The sequence below is a fragment of the Panthera uncia genome (assembly GCF_023721935.1).
Source record: "Panthera uncia isolate 11264 chromosome A3 unlocalized genomic scaffold, Puncia_PCG_1.0 HiC_scaffold_12, whole genome shotgun sequence".
Lineage (NCBI taxonomy): Eukaryota > Metazoa > Chordata > Mammalia > Carnivora > Felidae > Panthera > Panthera uncia.
Genome location: NW_026057579.1, coordinates 18,863,922 through 18,882,628, shown reverse-complemented (window position 1 = coordinate 18,882,628; position 18,707 = coordinate 18,863,922). Strand labels below are relative to the sequence as shown.

Sequence of the window (18,707 nt, the reverse complement as noted above, 5' to 3'; positions counted from 1 at the left end):
GGGGGGGGGGGGGGGGGAAGGCTTTCCAAAGGGCCAGTAAGCAACCAACAGATCCCTGATGGTGCAGGAAGTTACTCCGAACAAGAGAGGAATCACCGAGCTGGTGATTTTATTTCTCTTGTACTTTGGGAGATTGTGAATAAAAGAAGAGAATTTTCATGTGCAAAGAAAAAGAACTGGTTCAGTGATTCCAAGAGAAGCAGATCTAGCTGAACCTACGATGGCTTTCCCAGCTGCATTAGGAAATGTAGAAATGTTTACTTGACGCTCAGCCTACAAAACACATCCAAATACTTGTTATTTGGTTCTCAGTGCTGTAGCGTCCCCCCTTTAAAGATTAAGTTGCCCTTGATCGATAGGTCTAGGTAGCGGCAGATCCTGCTTTTCCGATTCCAATCACCTCCCCCCCAAACACACCCCTTTTCTATGTGCTATATGAAAATACACTCCAGGAAGCCTCTCCCTCTTCCCCTGTGAAAAACCCCACGAATTATCTGTGGCTCAAGTGCCTTCTCAACAGCGGAGCACAAAGTTTGTGCCTTGACTTACTGGTTCAGCCTTGGAACAAGCTGCTTCTTTGACAGAAGGGTTGCAGGGCAGGGGCAGGAGGGTGAAATTGGAAGATTAAAAAAAACATTGCTACTGGGAAACCAGCAAAACGTGATTCGAGCTGCAGCAATGCAGAAGATAAGTGAGTGATTCTCCAAAGAGCTCTGTCCTGACAAAGGCAAGGAGGGTCAGTACACTCTTCTCTCCAATACTGTGACGGCAGCAAATAAGTCCTATTTTTCTGAAGTTTCTTTCCAACTTGCTGAGCATGGCCCTGGTCAATACAGAGACCCTGCGTGCCCCACAGGGGTCCGTCCGATGACTTCTGACGCATAAATATGACATTTATATCCGGTTTAGGTTTAGTTTCAGTACAAGCTCTTGCCAAGTGTATGCCTGGAAAGTCGGTCAGAAAATGGATCCCCATTAAGCACGTTGGGTTTTATTAGGAAACAAATGGAGGTGACATTACTGGGCATCAGATAAACCCAGACTTATCCAGCAGAATATCAAATATGTCAGAGACAAATCATGGTAACCCTTTGAAACACTAAAATTATGTTTCATCTCTGCCAAATGTGCATCATGATGCTGTGTCTGTTGGTTAAACAAATAGTCCCAGTGTCCGTGTTAACTTAATAGTGAGAGATGTGAAGTCCCACATTCACGATTAAAACAAATGCCACATTCTCAATGGGGATGCTTGGCTGGGCAGCAGTGTATGTAAAAAATTAAGGGCTTGCGTTGGTAAATGGGCAGACTTCGTCAGCCACCAGGCTCCAGGAGGCCCTGGTGAGTTAGCCCGTCCGTGGTCCGGCGTGGTATAATTGGGGGTGCGCATGTGCACGAAGCTACAACTCCACTTCCGGGCGACGTATACCCTGAAAGTGGGGACCGTTCATGTGTGTGCAAGAATCCTCAAGCGCCACGTGTAGCGGTAAATGCCCACGAATTAGAACTGAATATGTACATGGAGGAGTATTCATACAATTAATTAATTAGAATGGAAGAAATATATCTTAAAGATGTTGAATTTTTAAAAAGCATGTTGCAAAAAGGTACGGATAGTACTTGGTGTAAATTTTTAAAATTCACGAAACATAGTAAAAGCATGAAAACAGAGATGGGATGATCCACCTCAGGGGAGAGGGATAGGGAACAGGATGGAGGGTTTTGGTTGTATTGGTTTTATTTTTTTTTTTTTTCATTTTTTTTAACATTTATTCATTAAAAAAATTTTTTTAACATTTATTTATTTTTGAGAGACAGAGAGACAGAGCATGAACAGGGGAGGAGCAGAGAGAGAGGGAGACACAGAATCCAAAGCAGGCTCCAGGCTCTGAGGTGTCAGCACCGAGCCTGACACGGGGCTCAAACTCATGAACCATCAGATCCTGACCTGAGCCGAAGTCGGTTGCTTAACCAACTGAGCCACCCAGGCGCCCCTGTATTTCATTTTTTTTTAAATGTGTTTTAAACAACAGCAAAATGTTAACATCTGTTATGTTTGACTAGTGGGTTCATGCCTGTGTGTTATTTTCTATACTTTTACCGTATGGTTGAAATGTTACATAACTTTAAAAGAAAATATTTTAAACACACAAGCATGGTTAACTAAACTTTAAGTAATTTTTAGCTTCTTCCAAATTTATGTTTAAAATAGATATTATAAATAAAGTAATTGATTCTATTAAGTAAATTTCAGAAAACTAGAAAAAAATAACTCAGACTCTCATCACTGAAAACAGTCCTTGTTAATGTTTTGGTATATTTCCTTCCATGTTTTTCCTTGTGTGGGTGCCTGTGTGTTTAAACATCCTTCTAAGCATCTTGGGTACACATATTGAATTCTGTCTTTTTCGCTCATTACAGTATCACCCTTTTTCCATGTTATGACTTAGCCTCCATGAACATCATTTCTATTGACTTCCATTAAACATTGTCCACAGCTTGCTTAACCCACACCATTTTTTGCAGAAAAACAGGAACATTCAGTAGTCACACGGTCACATATTCATAAACATAATCCTTTTGAAATCCTCGGGAACAGGATTGGGTCATGCTCTCTGTTGATTTCTACAAGGATGTTTTATGTGGGATGACAGTAAAAAGGTCTGTCACATCTGTGATATCACATTCCCAGGAAGACAGAGCTTGTCGGCATTCGTCCCATGGGTTGGAACTGTACATATTTTAAAAGCCAGCTATGTGTGTCTCTTGCCTGAGAGGAAACAAGTGCTCATACACCCTTGTACATCCAGCATCTGGTCTGGGCTCCTGAACCCGCAGCTGGGGGAGTATTTGCTGATCCTGTTAAACTCTTGTTTTGAGGCCTGAGGTTAATAGTAGAAATAATTATTGCAGATATTTATGTGCTCCTTCCCAGCTTATAAAGGCTCTCACATCCATGGCCACCTGATCTCCTCTGGGAGGGGAGGTCCGAGTGGGTATACAGCTGGCGCTGGATTACAGCCAGAAAGTGGGAAAGTCAGGACCACTGCCCAGTGACACCTACCTGAACTCTTCAGTGACTGTCCTTAGACTCAGGCAAGAGGAGCCATGTCTGCCCAGAGCCCCCTGTCCTCTTCCAGACCACACTCTGGGTCCCTGGAATCCCCTAACAGATGACCCTGAGCACTTCTAGGACCTATGTATGCTTGCATCTGTCCTCCTTGGGGGCCAGACCACCAGTGCCTGTTCGCCTAGGTCCACGGGCAGCATTTTGCAGGGAGTGAGCAGATGAGAGGCCTGTGGGCTGCAGGATGAACCCAAAGCAGGGGTGTGGGCTGGGGGCAGTGCAAAGGCTGAAGGCCAATATCCCCTACGGTGTAGCTCAGAGCTGCAAGGACCCCAAGAACTCCAAATCCAGGCCTGGTCTTCTTGGTCACGTATTTGTCAGAGTAGGAGGATAGGAGGTATTCTGTGACTTTTAACTCTTAGCTTGATCTGTGACTTTTAACTATTTAGAGATTCAGCACATGGACCTCCTTTTCTACTCTCGCTCTGGGACCCACAGATCTTAAGAAGTCTTGCTTCTCTTATCATCCTATACCATGCTGTTTCCAGGTCTCCTTTTTTCTACCCAAGGCTACAGACATACTGAGGGGAGTGCAGAAGAAAGAAAGCCATCAAGGGGCACCTGCGTGGCTCAGTCGGTTAAGCATCCAACTTCTGCTGAGATCATGATCTCACGGTTCCTGAGTTCCAGCTCAGCGTAGGGCTCTGTGCTGGGCTCTGTGCTGGCCGCTCAGAGCCCGGAGCCTGCTTCGGATTCTGTGGCTCCCTCGCTCTCTGCCCCTCTCCCACTCATGCTCTGTCTCTCAAAAAAAAAAAAAAAAAAAAAAAGGAAAAAAAAGTTAAAAAAAAAAAAAAAAAAGAATCTAGAACCACAGAAAAATAAAACAATTTAGTGTATAAAATCCCAATAGATAACCCCACCCGCACCCCCATCTCTGCATATAAAGGCAAAAAATGCATTTCGGGGCAGAATAGAGTACAACCACCTGCTATGAGGATGAATCAGCCTGACACGATCGGGATCACAAATAGAAGCCAGCTAGTAAAGCTACAATCAGCGGCTCTTTCCCTTCTCTCATTCCCCCCCCTCCCCGCCCCCGCCCCCGCCCCCCGCCCTCCGCCATTCTGGTTACCCATCTCTGCCACAGAACTACCGCCCTCTGTTGGTTGCTTTAAGCCATGCAAGAAGTTGGACCTCTGAACTCCCGGCAACAGGGGAAGTGGTCTCCCAGCCAGGGACAACAAGGAGAATCTGTGTTTTGAGAGTTTTAATTGTTTGGCCGCTGAACTTTTTTTTTTTCAGTTCCCCATTCCCCAGCAATATTTCTGATCTGATTTGTGATCAAGGATTTGACTGACTAGAGAAGCAGGAATCATTAAGACAATTTCATTGTCAGAGATAAACAGTCCAAATCTGGATGATTAAACACACACATTACGACAGACTTCACTCAGTCCATTTTATTAGAGAACGGTTCAGTTGACTTTCCCAACGATCCAGGAAGGAAGCTAATTTAGGTAAAGCTTAGAGAGGTTAAGTAGCTATTATAGTAGCTATTATAGGTAAAGCATCTCAGAGAGGTTAAGTAATGTGGCTGAAGTTATCCAGCTGGGAGGTGGCGAGCGGGGACTCAAGCTTGGGCTCATCTAAGTTATTGCAAGGACCCAAAAAGAAAGACAGGGTTTGTCCAGACTTACTCATTGGAAAAAGAGAGTCACCTTCTATCGGAGCACTCCGAGTAGTGGAGCTCTCTCTTAATTATTCTATTTTGATGAAGTTTTGTTGGGGAACAACACATTAACGTGGAACAACCTTTGGTCAATGCTAGTTCTGGAGGCGTGTGCAGGTCACCTGACAAAATTGGCTTAAAAAAAAAAGCGTATGTGTGGGCGGGGGAGGTGGAGCTTTAATACAGATTTAGCCATTATTCCTGGAATTACAAGAGAGGCTTTTTAAAGATTTCTTGTTAAGTGATGTCATGTGGAGATTGTGAATAGGATAATTTTTCATTGATAAATCATACAGGGACCTAAAAACTGCTCCATCTCAAACAAGATAAATGGAAATGAACTTAGCATGCTTGGAGAAACTGAACACAAAGGCCTCGATGTTGAAAATGCACATGAAAACTTTGAATAAAATTGTTTCGTGGAATATGAGAGAATAAGACAAAACAATGTATCCAAACTAACATTTTATTCATTAGGATTTAAATATGCATGTGTAATAGGGCGCCTGGGTGGCTCAGTCGGTTACGCATCCAACTTCGGCTCAGGTCACGATCTCACAGCTCGTGAGTTCGAGCCCCGCGTCGGGCTCTGTGCTGACAGCTCAGAGCCTGGAGCCCGCTTCGGATTCTGTGTCTCCCTCTCTCTCTGCCCCTCCCCTGCTCATGCTATCTCTCCCTCTCTCTCAAAAAAAAATTTAGAAATTTAAAAAATCTGTGTGTATCACGAAATAAACATTATAAATGGACGCATTATATTGCACTAAACATTTGGTTATGTCGTGTATATATTCAAGTTGGTCAAAATTGTTGGGGGTGGAGGGACTCTTCTTTTTGGGAAATAGAGGCTGGCTTTGAGGCTCCAGTGACACACTAAGTGGTTTTTCCAAAGCACTGAGCCACAACCCAAGATGAGGAAGAGGCAGGTTTGTGTACTGGATCCAATGGGGTGATGAAGGTTGACACATGGCCTCCAGTGTGTGTCTAGCTCCTCAAAATTTCCCAAGCGTGGCTGCACTGGGGCCTCACAGCCTCTCGCTTAATAGGGTCTGTGGTTGTCCTGAATGTCCACCCAAGGACCTCAGGTGTCTCCCTGCGTCAGTGACTCGGATGTGGGAAGGGATGTGACGAGACTGCTTTTCCTGTCCCCCACAGGCGGCACTAGTCGGAGGCACCACCATGGTCATCGGCCACGTCCTGCCTGACAAGGAGACCTCCCTCGTGGAAGCCTACGAGAAGTGTCGGGGTCTGGCCGACCCCAAGGTCTGCTGTGACTACGCCCTGCATGTGGGGATCACCTGGTGGGCACCCAAGGTAACAGTGCTGGGTAGAATCCCGAAAGAATAAGTGCGTTTTTAGGGAGAGGGGCCATTTGGGTGGAGTCAGCTGGGGTGGGGTGCTCTCCCACAGGTAGGGGACGCCCCCCACCATCCTAACTCCCCCAGATGCCAAAAGAAAAGAACACATGATTCCACAAGGGGGTGACAAGGCTTGTTCTGCTTAATTTCAAGAGCCAGTGTTCCAGCAGACCCAGAGGGCCTGAGACCAGAGGCCTGGGGAACGCCGGCTGACTCCTTGCTCAGACCACAAAGCTCTCAACGTGTCTTGATACTCTTCATCGGGTGCCACTTCTGCTGAGCAGCGGGCTTGGCAAGAGTCAGGCTCCCGGGGACGTATTGTTTTCATGCCGGAAGTGACGGCATGGACCTGAGGTCTCCGAACAGAACAAGAGAGTCCTGTCCTGGCTCCGTGCCACCTGGATAAATGGGACTGGGCCACTTTTTTCCTCCTGGGGCCCGGCTCCTGCTCTGAGAGCCCCGAGGCTGCTTCTGGCCTGTGGCTGAGGCTGGCTCCCACTGAGCCCTTTCTCACTTCAGCCCCTGTGCCCCTCGCTTCTGGCTTTCCCGTCCCCCCGCTGCCCCAAGCCCCAGGGGCAGAGTCTAGTCCCCTCCACCCAGATTCCCACTTCCTAAAAACAGACATTTAGATTTTGCTTCATTTCTGGAGTTTTACCACTTATTACCCCAGAGAAGCAGCCTGGATGCCCGTTCCACCACCAATTCTGTACTGGTACAGGTGCCAGGACCTGTGTGGGCATCCTAAGCAAGCACTGGGGCGCCTGGCTGGCTCAGTCAGTCGAGTATGAGGCTCTTAATCTCAGGGTGGTGAGTTCTAGCCCCACATTGGGCATGGAGTTTACTTCAAACAAACAAACAAAAAAAACAAACAACAACAACGAAACAAGCATTGACGTTTTACAAAGTTCTTCAGCTAGGGAGGCTGGTCTAAAGGGCCTGCGTCCCTTCTGAGATGGTAATTAAAAGCCTTGTGTCCTTCTGCCCTTGGGTTTTAGCTTTGAGCGTGGAGCTCCCCCACTCTCCTCTGTTATGTCAGACATGGTCCTTATGAAAGGCCTTGGAGCCCTCCAACCTTCACACCATGAAGACTTCCCTGCTGGCATTGGGTAAAAGTGCAGACCCACCCTGAATGGCAGCCGGCCCTTATCGGAGGAGGGGGTTTTGTTTATTCTCCACACCCTCCTGGGGGGACGACCTTACCCCGAGCTTCTGTATTCCCTCCCCCTGGAGCTGGCCTGGAATAGGGCGTCCATTCAGATTCTCAGCAACACTGAGGCCAGGCCAGCCCTCCCTAAGTCCCCAGAGGTTGTGGGGACTTCCATGCATCTAGAATTTTAAATTCTTTTTGTTATTATCAAATAATTCTTTTCCTAACTATCGATTTTAGAAAGAGAAAAGAAGCCCATCATTCTGGTTATCCCAACACAACCACTCTTGTTACTTTGGCTTATTTCCCTCCAGTCTTTTTTTTTTTTTTTCCATGTGTGCTTTTTACATAGTAACTCCTTCACTTAAGTGTGAGCATTTTCTGTGTGGCTGCATGGTCTTCATGACCATCGGTGCAGTGGCCGCTTCATGTCCTATCAAGGAGATAAACCTCAATTTGTTTTCCTGCTGTCAGACCAACGTTGCTTCCATTTTTCCCCATTGTGAACAACATTAGGATGAATCTCCATATTCATATAGCCAGGCGGGCCAGCCAGGCGCCCTGGGTCTCAGGAGTTTCAGCATTATTGTGCCTTCTTTGAAAAATTTTTTTTTTAACGTTTATTTATTTTTGAGACAGGGAGAGACAGAGCATGAACGGGGGAGGGTCAGAGAGAGGAGGGAGACACAGAATCCGAAACAGGCTCCAGGCTCTGAGCTGTCAGCACAGAGCCCGACGCGGGGCTCGAACTCACGGACCGTGAGATCATGACCTGAGCCGAAGTCGGACGCTCAACTGACTGAGCCACCCAGGCGCCCCTATTGTGCCTTCTTTGTAACACCACTTCCATTATGGGAGTGGGGAGCACAGGCCTTGGGGGTAAACGCTGTTAATGCATTCACCAATAAGGCTGACTTGGAGTTAGAAACACAAGACAAGCCTATACGACAGCAGAAACATGCCTAGATGGTCACAATATGGTTCCTACGTTTGTGTCATGCTTGACAATTTTCTTTTTTTTTTTATTTAAAAAAAATTGTCCTAATGTTTGTTTATTTTTGAGAGAGAGAAAGACAGAGAACGAGCAGGGAAGGGGCAGAGGGAGACACAGAATCCGAAGCAGGAGCCAGGCTCCGAGCTGTCAGCACAGAGCCCGACGCGGGGCCCGAACTCACAAACCGCGAGATCATACCCCGAGCCGAAGTCGGACTCTTAACCGACTGAGCCACCCAGGAGCCCCATGCTTGGCAATTTTCAAAGTCCTTCTGCATCCATTTGCTCACCTGACCTCACAGAGGCCCGGGGGGTGGGCAGAAAGTGAGATACTGCAAGGTTGCAGGTGGCCGCATGGTCATTCCTCCCACTGGCCCCCATCTCCTCCATCCTGGGCCCGTCAGCCTCTTGAACATCTGTACTCACGTGGCATTGCCTTTGCATTTTGCTCTCCAGGTGAAAGCAGAAATGGAGACACTGGTAAGGGAGAAGGGTGTCAACTCCTTCCAGATGTTCATGACCTACAAAGACTTGTATATGCTTCGGGACAGTGAGCTCTATCAAGTGTTGCACGCTTGCAAGGACATTGGAGCGATCCCCCGAGTCCATGCTGAGAATGGGGAGCTCGTGGCTGAGGCAAGGCCATAGAGAATATTGGGGAAGGGGGGCTGGGGCATCAATAGAGACAGTTCTCAGGGGGATTCCTGACCACCCATCACCCATCCCACAATTTTGTCCAGACAAAATGAGTTATAAAAGGCAGTGTGAGATGTTAACACCCCAGGTGACAAATCTTCGTCAGAAAATCCAAACTTGTCTACCGTCTGTCTGTAAAAAAAAAAAAAAAAAAAAAAAAAAAAACTCTTCATAGTCCAAAAGGGTTTCTAAGTCTTAGATGATAATGTCTTAGTTCTAGTGATATGATATTTAAATTCCATGATAGCAAAAGAACTTGGAGCACCTCTAAGAAATATTTTTAATGAGATTTGACATCAGAATAAATGACAGTCAGCTCTCCTCTTTCCTCCGCTTTCCTATTACCTCTCCCCCACCACCCCCGAGGAACTGAGATATTATAGCAATCTGCTCACTGGTAGATGAATCCCTTTGTACCTCCTGGATCTTAAATAGGATGCTTGGTAAGGGTTATTCTAGGTGTTGCTGGAAACTAGAGATTTGACTAGATTTCCGGTGGGGAAATTCTGATTTTTCAGACCGATGGTCTTTGATGTCCCAAGCCTATTGGCTAGTTCTAGAACTGGAATTTTAAGAGGAAAAAAAAATACGTTCAGTCCTTAGGAAGTGAGGTGCAGGAGAGCCTGGCTGCCAGGGAACCCCATACTTACTCTGCCCTCTTTGGAAGGCGGATACTGCAGAAGTGAGCAAAGCGGCAGCCTATTGGAATGCACGGTGTCCGGCATGCTTTCGTGTCCCTGGGGTTCGTTATTTTCTCGTATCTGTATGGTTCTCTCAATTTTCTTTCTTTTGCTGTTATTCAGGGTGCTAAGGAGGCGCTAGATTTGGGAATCACGGGCCCAGAAGGAATCGAGATCAGCCGCCCAGAGGAGGTGAGGAAAACTGACTCTGCCTCTTCTCAGCTTCTTTCCTGTGGATTCACAGAACCTTTAGGATAGAAGAGGCATCAGTAAATATAAGTTGCATATTATCGCTTTCTCCATGGGTGAAATTCGCATCTGGAAGCTTTTCAGGGAACAGCCATCGCCCAGCGGAGGCTGCCTTGGCCTTGAGCTTCCTTGGGAAAGACTGTTTGGAGGAAACCAGACCCACCTAATTTGATTCTGATTTCAGGGATCTGAGGGAGACCATGTGAGCACATCGGGGGCTGCGTTCCCCAAAAATTGAATGGGGAAAGAAAAGACAGAGTGAAAGCGCTTTCGGGTGTAAGAAGAAATTCCAGATTATAAGCCAGTGATTTAGTGTTGTAGGAATGAGAGCATCTGAGGAAAACTTTGGACCCTTCCCGCCAGAAACCAGAAGCACATACGTGTCTATACTCTTGCCCCCTTGTTACCATATTAACCACCGCGGTGATCATGAAAAGCCCTGCTCTCCTCTGCCCTCTGGTTTAATCCTGGCACAGTTTGGCAAGGTGCCCACACAAATCCCCAGCGGTCCCCCCGCTAAAGATGTCTGTTCTGGAGGGGACCTCACTGGACAAATCGTGCCTTCTCGTCCTGCGACCCCATTCCGACACCTGCCGTTTGTGAAGAGAAAGCTATTTCCCATTTCTTCGAAGCGTCCAATGCAGAGTGGTGGCTGGATGTCCATGAGGGATCGATGGGAGGCCCTGAGGGACGAGGAGCCAGAGACCAGATGTCATGGCACTGCCATCAGACATGCAAGGCCCTGCGAGGACCTGTAAGGACAGGAGTGGGCGGGTGGGCACAGGACTGGGCTTTGTTCAGTTGTATGAGGGAAAAAGCCAAGCTCTGACTGTAGGGTATTAATAGTGAGAGTCACCACTGTTATCATCTACTGGTTAAAGGCTCTACGCCAGGAGAGATTTTGCCCTCCAGCAGACATCTGACAATGTCCAGAGGTATTTTTGGTTGTCCCACCTTGGGGGGTGGGGGGGCAGGGGGAGGGTGTGGTACTGCTGGCATACAGTGGAGAGAGGTTAGGGATGCTGCTTGACGATCGATCCTACAGTGCCCAGATAGCCCCCTGCCACAAGGAGTTACCCGACTCAAAATATCCATGGTGCCGAAGTTCAGAAACTCGGATCTAGGTTAATTTCCAGCTTGATATTAGTGAGTATCATTCCTTGCTACTGCGCTGAGGTGGCTGTGGAAAGAATACCCCAGAAAACACGGAGGGGTTTCTAGGTTCTGTTTCCTTTTGTTGCCTTTTTCTTTTTTTGAGAGAGAGAGAGAGCATGAGCTAAGGAGAGGCAGAGAGAGAGGGAGGGAGAGGATCTCGAGCAGGCTGCACACTGCCAGCGCAGAGCCTGATGCAGGGCTAGAACTCATGAACCATGAGATCATGACCTGAGCTGAAATCAAGAGTCAGACACTTAACCGACTGAGCCACCCAGGTGCCCCAGATAGGGAAGAATTTTTAAAAATTTGTTTTAATGTTTCAGTTTGACAGAGAGAGTGTCAGAGCTCCCGTGAGTGGGGTAGGGGCAGAAAGAAGAAGAGGGGGGTGGGTAGCGGCAGAGGATCCAAAGCAGGATCTAAAGCGGGCTCCGGGCTGACAGCAGAGAGCCTGAGGTGGGGCTCAAACTCGAGAACCATGAGATCGTGACCTGAGCCAGAGTCATATGCTTAACTGATTGAGTCACCTAGGCGCCCCCCCCAAATTTTTTAAAGTTTATTTCTTTATTTTTAAGAGGGGGGGGCAGAGAATCCCAAGCAGACAGCACAGAGCCCCATGCAGGGCTCAATCCCACGAACCATGAGATCATGACCTAAGCTGAAGCCAAGGGTTAGATGCTTTAACTGACTGAGCCACCCAGATGCCCCTCGTTGCCTTTTATTTAAGGCCTGAGTAGCATCCAGCGAGGATATGCCTGGTGTAGTAAATCCTCGGATTCTCTTAGGGTGAGAAGAGGTGGTTGGAGCTTGGTGCCCCTGCCCAGGGCTTACCCCCCGAGCCAGCCCCTGTGGGTGCATTTGGCCCCTCCAGCCCAATGTTGGATATTCCAGCACTTTCTACAAAGTGGGCTCTTGAGCAGAGGTGGGCTTGCTTGGGAGAGAGGCTGAAGCTTGTTTTCTTCCTGTCCTTTGTTTCTTACAGCTGGAGGCTGAAGCCACTCACCGAGTTATCACCATTGCAAACAGGGTAAGTAGACCCCGGCTCGCCCTAAACCCATTCTTGACTCTGGGATCAGAAACCAGCATCTTCAGTCTACACAGTGGGGTCCCATTCTGCCCTGGGTGCCACCACCATGCCTGGTTCACAGGACCCCAAAACCGTTTCCTGGGTGTTGTTATTCCCACAGACCTGGCAGAAGTCCTCCTAGCTGCCAGCTCTCTGTCCTCCCCCCCCCCCCCCCCCCCACCGCTGTGAGCTTGCTGAGTCTGGCTTCATTGCTCAAGTGGAAATGGCTCCCATGGGAGGCAGGGTGAGTTGGGTGTCCACAGAGCCTCACTGCAAATGAACTCTGTTTCCTGTAGAGGAATTCGGTAGATGGCTTGCTTAGAGAACCGTGATCGAACCCTCTGCCTCTAGACAACTTAGAAGTTTTCCTTGGTATCGCTCAGGGCGAGGGGGTGCTGACACGGTGTAGGAAACGAACAAGACGTGAGACCTTTACCAAACACGAAGCTCTCAGTGTATGCGCATCACTCAACCACTCTGATACACTATTTTGTTATCTAATGTTGGAATGATAATATCACTTCTCACAGGAGGATTGTGAGGGTCAAAGGGGGGCAGAGAAAGAAAGGCATTTTATAAACAGTAGATATATACCAAGAAATATACCAAGGTTGTTTCTCCTAAACCGTCATTAAAGAGTTCGATTTGCTCAGATAATCTGTGCTGTCACCTCGAGAATACCAGTTTTCTAAAGTGTGGCGCCTGGACCAGCAGCACCCGTGTTTGTTAGAAATAGAAACTTAGAATTGCAGATTCTCGGGCCCATACCCATTGAATCAGAAACTGGGGACAATGCCCAGCAGTCTGTTTTAAGAAGCCCACCCATGGTTTTAGCGGGCACTAACGCTCGAGAACCTCTTCTCTGAAAAGACATGGGCGATCCCGAAGGATGTAAGTAAGCACGAGGGCGTGGTGTTAGGAACGCCGGGGACGAGGCAGAGGTTGGAGGTCCAGCGGATCTCAGAATTAGTAAAGTTGCACCAAGCACGTCAAATGTCAGGCCAGTTCCTAAGCTCTCTGTCCTCTCATTTTGATGAGCAGAGAAGGCATCAGAGTAACATTTGGGAAAAGTTTCCCATGAGCAGTTTACAAGTCTGGGTGCCGGTCGAGGACATTGATTTACTGGCACACCAGTGGCTATGATACCAATGATTTCCTGACGGAGACCGACCCCAGGATAAGGAAAGATGTCAACAACAAAAAGCCAGCTTCCTGTTTTTTAGCTCAAACATATGCCCAGGCAGGTGAAGCCAGGGACCATTGTCGCACCGCTCAGCAGAGGAAAAGCTCATTGATATTACAACCCAGGTGTCCATTTGCAAGACCAGTCCTGCCTGACATAGACTTTGAACCCTGAACCTCTTCCATTTTGTTTCTTCTGAGGGTACATTCTGTCTACTGATAAGGCAACCCTCGTTTTAATTTTAGATACGAAGTATGATCCACGACTGTCTCTAGGTCGTCACGTTCATGAGCAGGAAATTTAAAAAGTCCCTGGTGTTAAGTTATAAATCATCTTGACTCCGGCTGGTGAAATATTTGAGGCTCGGCCCCAACATTCCCCTTGGGCCCTGGTGCTTGCCTCCTCCGTGCTTCCCCTCGTCTGTGCTCCGGCCGCCCGCCTGCCTTCCCGGTAGAAGACCCTCTCTCCCTGCGAGTGGGGCTAAGACATGCAGAGGGAGGTGCCGGGGCCCGGACTGGTTTGGCTGGGGCTGTGCTAGTGCTTGTTAGGTTCATGGGGCTGATGCGCTCTCCTTTCTGCCGGTTTCCTTGTTTAGACTCACTGTCCAATATACCTGGTCAACGTGTCCAGCATCTCGGCCGGTGACGTTATCGCAGCTGCTAAGATGCAAGGCGAGTCCTTGGGCTGGAGTGGACCGTGCGCACGTGTGGTGGGGTTGCAGCCCTGTGGGGTCCCCCGGAGTACTCCCTTTTCTCTCCCGCCGCCCGCAGAAGCACTGCGCTAGCCTGGGTTCGGTGCGCTAGAAGCAGTGTTTTCCTCTGTGCATTTGCATGCATAACAGCTCTGCAGAAGTGTCTGTCACCTCTCCCGGGTCTGGGAAAGTTTTCCACGTTTTCAGTCAGCTCCTTAATTGGTATCTTTTTGGACTCTTGGGTTTTACTGGTCGTTGCCTTGGCAACTAACATAAAATCCTGGACCGGTTCCAGTGGACATTTCAAGGGGATGCCAGGGAAGTCCCCGGAGGAGTAACAGTGTATGGACCCAGCTTCCCTTCCAGCCACCCCACACCCTGTGTGCGAGCCCCGATACCTGTGTGTCGGCTGCTGCTGAGCGCTGGGCAGCACCTGAAGGTTTTTATACTTATAGTCTTGGCCCGGTTCAGGGTGCCAGTGAGATCCTGGAAACGGGAGAAACAAAGTCATGGTCACAGACCTGGGGAGATAAATCAGAGCAAGGGCTTTCGGCCTTCTGGTAGAACTGCCCGTGAGATCCTGCTTCCCGCCTCTCCCCCAGTGGGAGCCCTTGGGTGTCTCACCCGCACCGCTGGCCCTCCTTCCTCCCATCAGTGCCCTGAAGCACCCGTGGTCCCCCGAAATGGCGGTGCTGCCCCTCTTCGGCACCCTTGCCCTTCTGTTCTCCTTGCCTGGAGCCAGCATGGCAATATGGAGCCCTCCGGCCTTGAACCCAGCTGTGCCCTCAAACCCCCGTGTAAGCTCAGTCAAGTCCCTTCCTCTCTCTGACTTCAGCTCCTCCGCCTATGAAATGAGAAGCTCAGACCAGTGATCTCTCAGGTCACTGGCTTCCTAGTCATGGTTTGACCTTTCTTCTTCTAGGGAAGGTTGTGCTGGCCGAGACCACCACCGCCCATGCCACTCTGACAGGCTTACACTACTACCACCAGGACTGGTCCCACGCGGCCGCCTACGTCACGGTGCCTCCGCTGAGACTGGACACGAACACCTCCACCTACCTCATGAGCCTGCTGGCCAAGTAAGGCATTTTGGCAGAACCTCTGTGGGCCCCGTAGCACATCCTTAATCATAATATATGCCGTCCTGGGAACGTACACGTCTTCGAGGTGATGTCGCAGAGGCCCCAAATCTGACCTAGGTCTGGTTCCATTGTGCCCGTAGGATGACTCTGCTTTTGTTACCTTCTCCAGAGCCCATCAGCTAATTGCCATCCCAATTACCTGTCGGCTTCTCCGACCACTTGATTTGGAGCGAGAGCTTCTGCAGTGTAAGAGTCAAGAGCATATATGAAACGGTGAATGGTGGTTGTTCAGAATTTCCAAGGACATTGCTTTTACACTGAGGACCACTTCAGGGCTGTAGGATGTGGCTGCTGATTTATTCTAGAATATATGTGGGCCTTTCTGTCTCTTTTTTCTTTACCTCCCCCTCCTCGTTTCGCATGTGGTTTCCCCTTTCTTTCCCCTTTTTCCTTTCCTTCTGCCCTCTCTTCCTCTTTCCCCCTCATTCTTCCCCTCCAGATCTCCTTTTCTCCAGCTCCTCTTGTTCTAACACGATTTTTTCCCGTATGATCCAAATCTAAAGGAAAAGTTTTAACGAATAGTCTGAATTCAGTGGGACACAAAGATGAAAAGATTTTGTTTTGTCCCAAACTGCTTGCAGCTTCTTTCTTTCCTTTAGTGACATTTTGCATAGAATCCATTGTTTTCTCTCCCTCTTGGTTATTAAAGTCTAGTTTATTTTTTTTCTTAAAATGTTTATTTATGTTTGAGAGAAAGAGAGAGCTGGGGAAGGGCAGATAGAGAGAGAGGGACAGAGGATCCAAGGCCGGCTCCACACTGACAGCAAAGAGCCCGATACGGGGCTGGAACTCACAAACCATAAGATCATGACCTGAGCTAAAGTCAGACACTTAACCAGCTAAGCCACCCAGACGCCCCAAGTCTAGTCTAGTTTAAATGTCAGTCTCCTCCCTTCCCCGTGCCCAGTCCCTGAGTAGGGGGATTCTTCTCCATACCCAAGCACCAGTCTATACTCCTGCTTCTCAGACTCAACGGGACTGGCCTTTGGGGCCCTCCTTATGTAGGACACATGCCCTTGTGGGCTCTCTTGTGCAGCCCTCATACAATCCCCTGGTATGGAAGATGGATTCCAGCCCAACCTCTTCCACCTACACCTTCCTTGCTTCTAGAACTAGTGGTGTCCCTGTGAACAAGGACCCTGGAAGGCAGCTCCGGCCTGACCACCTTCTACAGTGTCTGGGCCCAGAGAAAGCTCACACAGCTTTGCCACTCTCGACGGTGGGAGGGCAGTCTGTCCCCATCCCACTGGCTCTCCTCACCTAGAGGTTCAGGGCGGGTCCACCGGCCCCCTCCCAAGCAAGAAGCCCACAGCCATCACCTCTGTTTTCCGTGGGTGAACCTGTTGCAATGTCCCCTCCTTGACTATGGAGGAGACTGCTAGGAGAGAGGGTAGGGAAACCGCACTCGAACACGAAAAGAAGGAAGAGGAAAAGACTACAGGACTCTCCATCCTGTGATACCTCAGTCTCCCTCCCTGTCGTAGGCTTTTATATACCTGGGGGGAGGTGACAGCCCTCTTCTCTTCGAGGGTGATGGTGAGGATGATTGAGGGAAATAGCCAGCCCCGACTGAAGATGGCTGTCTTGAGAAAAAGGGGCACTTATTTCATCCAGGTCCTTAATGTTCCCTCCTGGTCGCCGACAATTGGCAAATTCCCACTCAGCATCCTGCTGTGTTAACACCTGAAAGAGGAGTATAGGGTGCAGTCAGTAAGGTCTCGGGGCGCAGGTGGCCCCAGAGGGCCAGTATATGCGTGGCCCAGTGCAGCACCTGCTTTCTGTCCCACAATATTGCTGTGATCCTGAGCAGCAGCACCCCTTACACATTTAGATAAATTAGGGTGTACGATGGGGCGCCTGGGTGGCTCAGTCGGTTAAGCGGCCGACTTCAGCTCAGGTCATGATCTCTCGGTCCGTGAGTTCAAGCCCCACGTTGGGCTCTGTGCTGACGGCTCAGAGCCTGGAACCTGTTTCAGATTCTGTGTCTCCCTCTCTCTGACCCTCCCCTGTTCATGCTCTGTCTTCCCTGTCTCAAAAATAAATAAAACATTAAAAATTTTTTTTTTTTTTTTAAATTAGGGAGTACGAGAGAGGAGAAATGCCAGATCAGCTCTGACTTAAAAATGCTTTTCACTGCAGGGGGCACCTGGGTGGCTCAGCTGGTTAAGCGTCCGACTCTTGATTTCAGCTCATGTCATGATCTCATAGTTTCTGAGGTCCCCCCCCCCCAGGCTCTGCGCTGACCTGCAGGAGCCTGCTTAGGATCTTCTCTCTGCCCCTCCCTGGCTTGTTCTCTAAGATAAATAAATAAACTTTAAATATATATATTAAAAATAAATAAGGAAATAATTTTTAAAAATGCTTTTCACAGGGAAATGCCAGCCAGCCTCTTTTCCATCTTTATCAACACAAACAAAACAGACAAGAACCAGGAGCCCACTGTAGTAATTTGGGCTCAGTGCCAAGGTCAAAAAAATCTTTTGAAGTACCTCTGCTTGCCACAGGCATATTTGCTGGAAGAACAAATAGGTGGCAACTGCCCCAACCTACCCAGATGACAGCGGCCCCAACACATTCAAATAGGCGGGGGAAAATAGTGCTATTAATGGAATCATTTAAGGTTTTATATTAAACTAGTCTATTTTTAATGTAACTTAAATACATTTATTCACTTAAGTCGAATTGCAGTTTCATGCTACCTGTCCTGAGAGTAGTTTGAATCCCTTTTGAAGATCGGTGCATATTGTACAAGTGTGTAATTTTACGGAATTTGGAGCAGCGTTTGAACATTTTTGTTGTGTATAGGAATTTGTGGTACTGTCGTTTCGTTTTTAGGACACCTTGTTGGTGATAATTGATATCATACAAAATGCTTGACAGAAAACCCAGGCACCAATTACCATATTCTTATAAGAAAACGTGCGTTGCTTTGTTACGACCCACGTTAGCATGTGACTTCTTCCGTATCAGGGGGGAAAGCACCATCTATGGGTGTAAGGATTTATCCTTTATTTAAAATCTAATGTCACTGGGGCACCTGGGTGGCTCAGTCGGCTGAGCGGCCGACTTCGGCTCAGGTCACGATCTCATGGTCCGTGAGTTCGAGCCCCGCATCAGGCTCTGTGCTGACGGCTCGGAGCCTGGAGCCTGCTTCGGATTCTGTGTCTCCCTCTCTCTGACCCTCTCCCATTCATGCTCTGTCTCTCTCTGTCTCAAAAATAAATAAACGTTAAAAAAAAAAAATTTTTTTTAAACTTTAAAAAAAAAATCGAATGTCACTAACTAAAATTTCAATTAAAAATTAATTAATTAATTAAAATTTTGGTGTTGACATAAATAAACAAACAAATAAATAAATAGATAAATAAATAAATAATAAATCCAATTTCTTGGGGCGCCGGGCTGGCTCCGTCGGGAGAGCACGCAACTCTTGACCTTGGGGGGTGTGAGTTCCAGCCCCGTGTTGAGGGTAGAGATGACTTAAAAATAAAATCCCTAAAATCAAATCTAATTTCTTTCTCCTTGTTTTATTCTTCTTTTACTGACACGTGGTTGAC

At 48.2% G+C, this 18,707-nt stretch overlaps 1 protein-coding gene across 4 annotated transcripts in view; it reads left to right on the top strand.

Moving 5' to 3' along the window:
• The window catches only part of DPYSL5 (dihydropyrimidinase like 5), a 100,715-nt gene that overhangs the window by 65,887 nt on the left and 16,121 nt on the right, over positions 1 to 18,707 (top strand). For all 4 annotated transcript variants that reach the window (XM_049652425.1, XM_049652426.1, XM_049652427.1 and 1 more), the window contains 6 exons: positions 5,949 to 6,107; positions 8,748 to 8,927; positions 9,791 to 9,859; positions 12,051 to 12,095; positions 13,913 to 13,988; positions 14,931 to 15,087. In XM_049652425.1, coding sequence (XP_049508382.1) covers positions 5,949 to 6,107; positions 8,748 to 8,927; positions 9,791 to 9,859; positions 12,051 to 12,095; positions 13,913 to 13,988; positions 14,931 to 15,087 — 686 coding nt within the window. The remainder of the gene's footprint in view (positions 1 to 5,948; positions 6,108 to 8,747; positions 8,928 to 9,790; positions 9,860 to 12,050; positions 12,096 to 13,912; positions 13,989 to 14,930; positions 15,088 to 18,707) is intronic.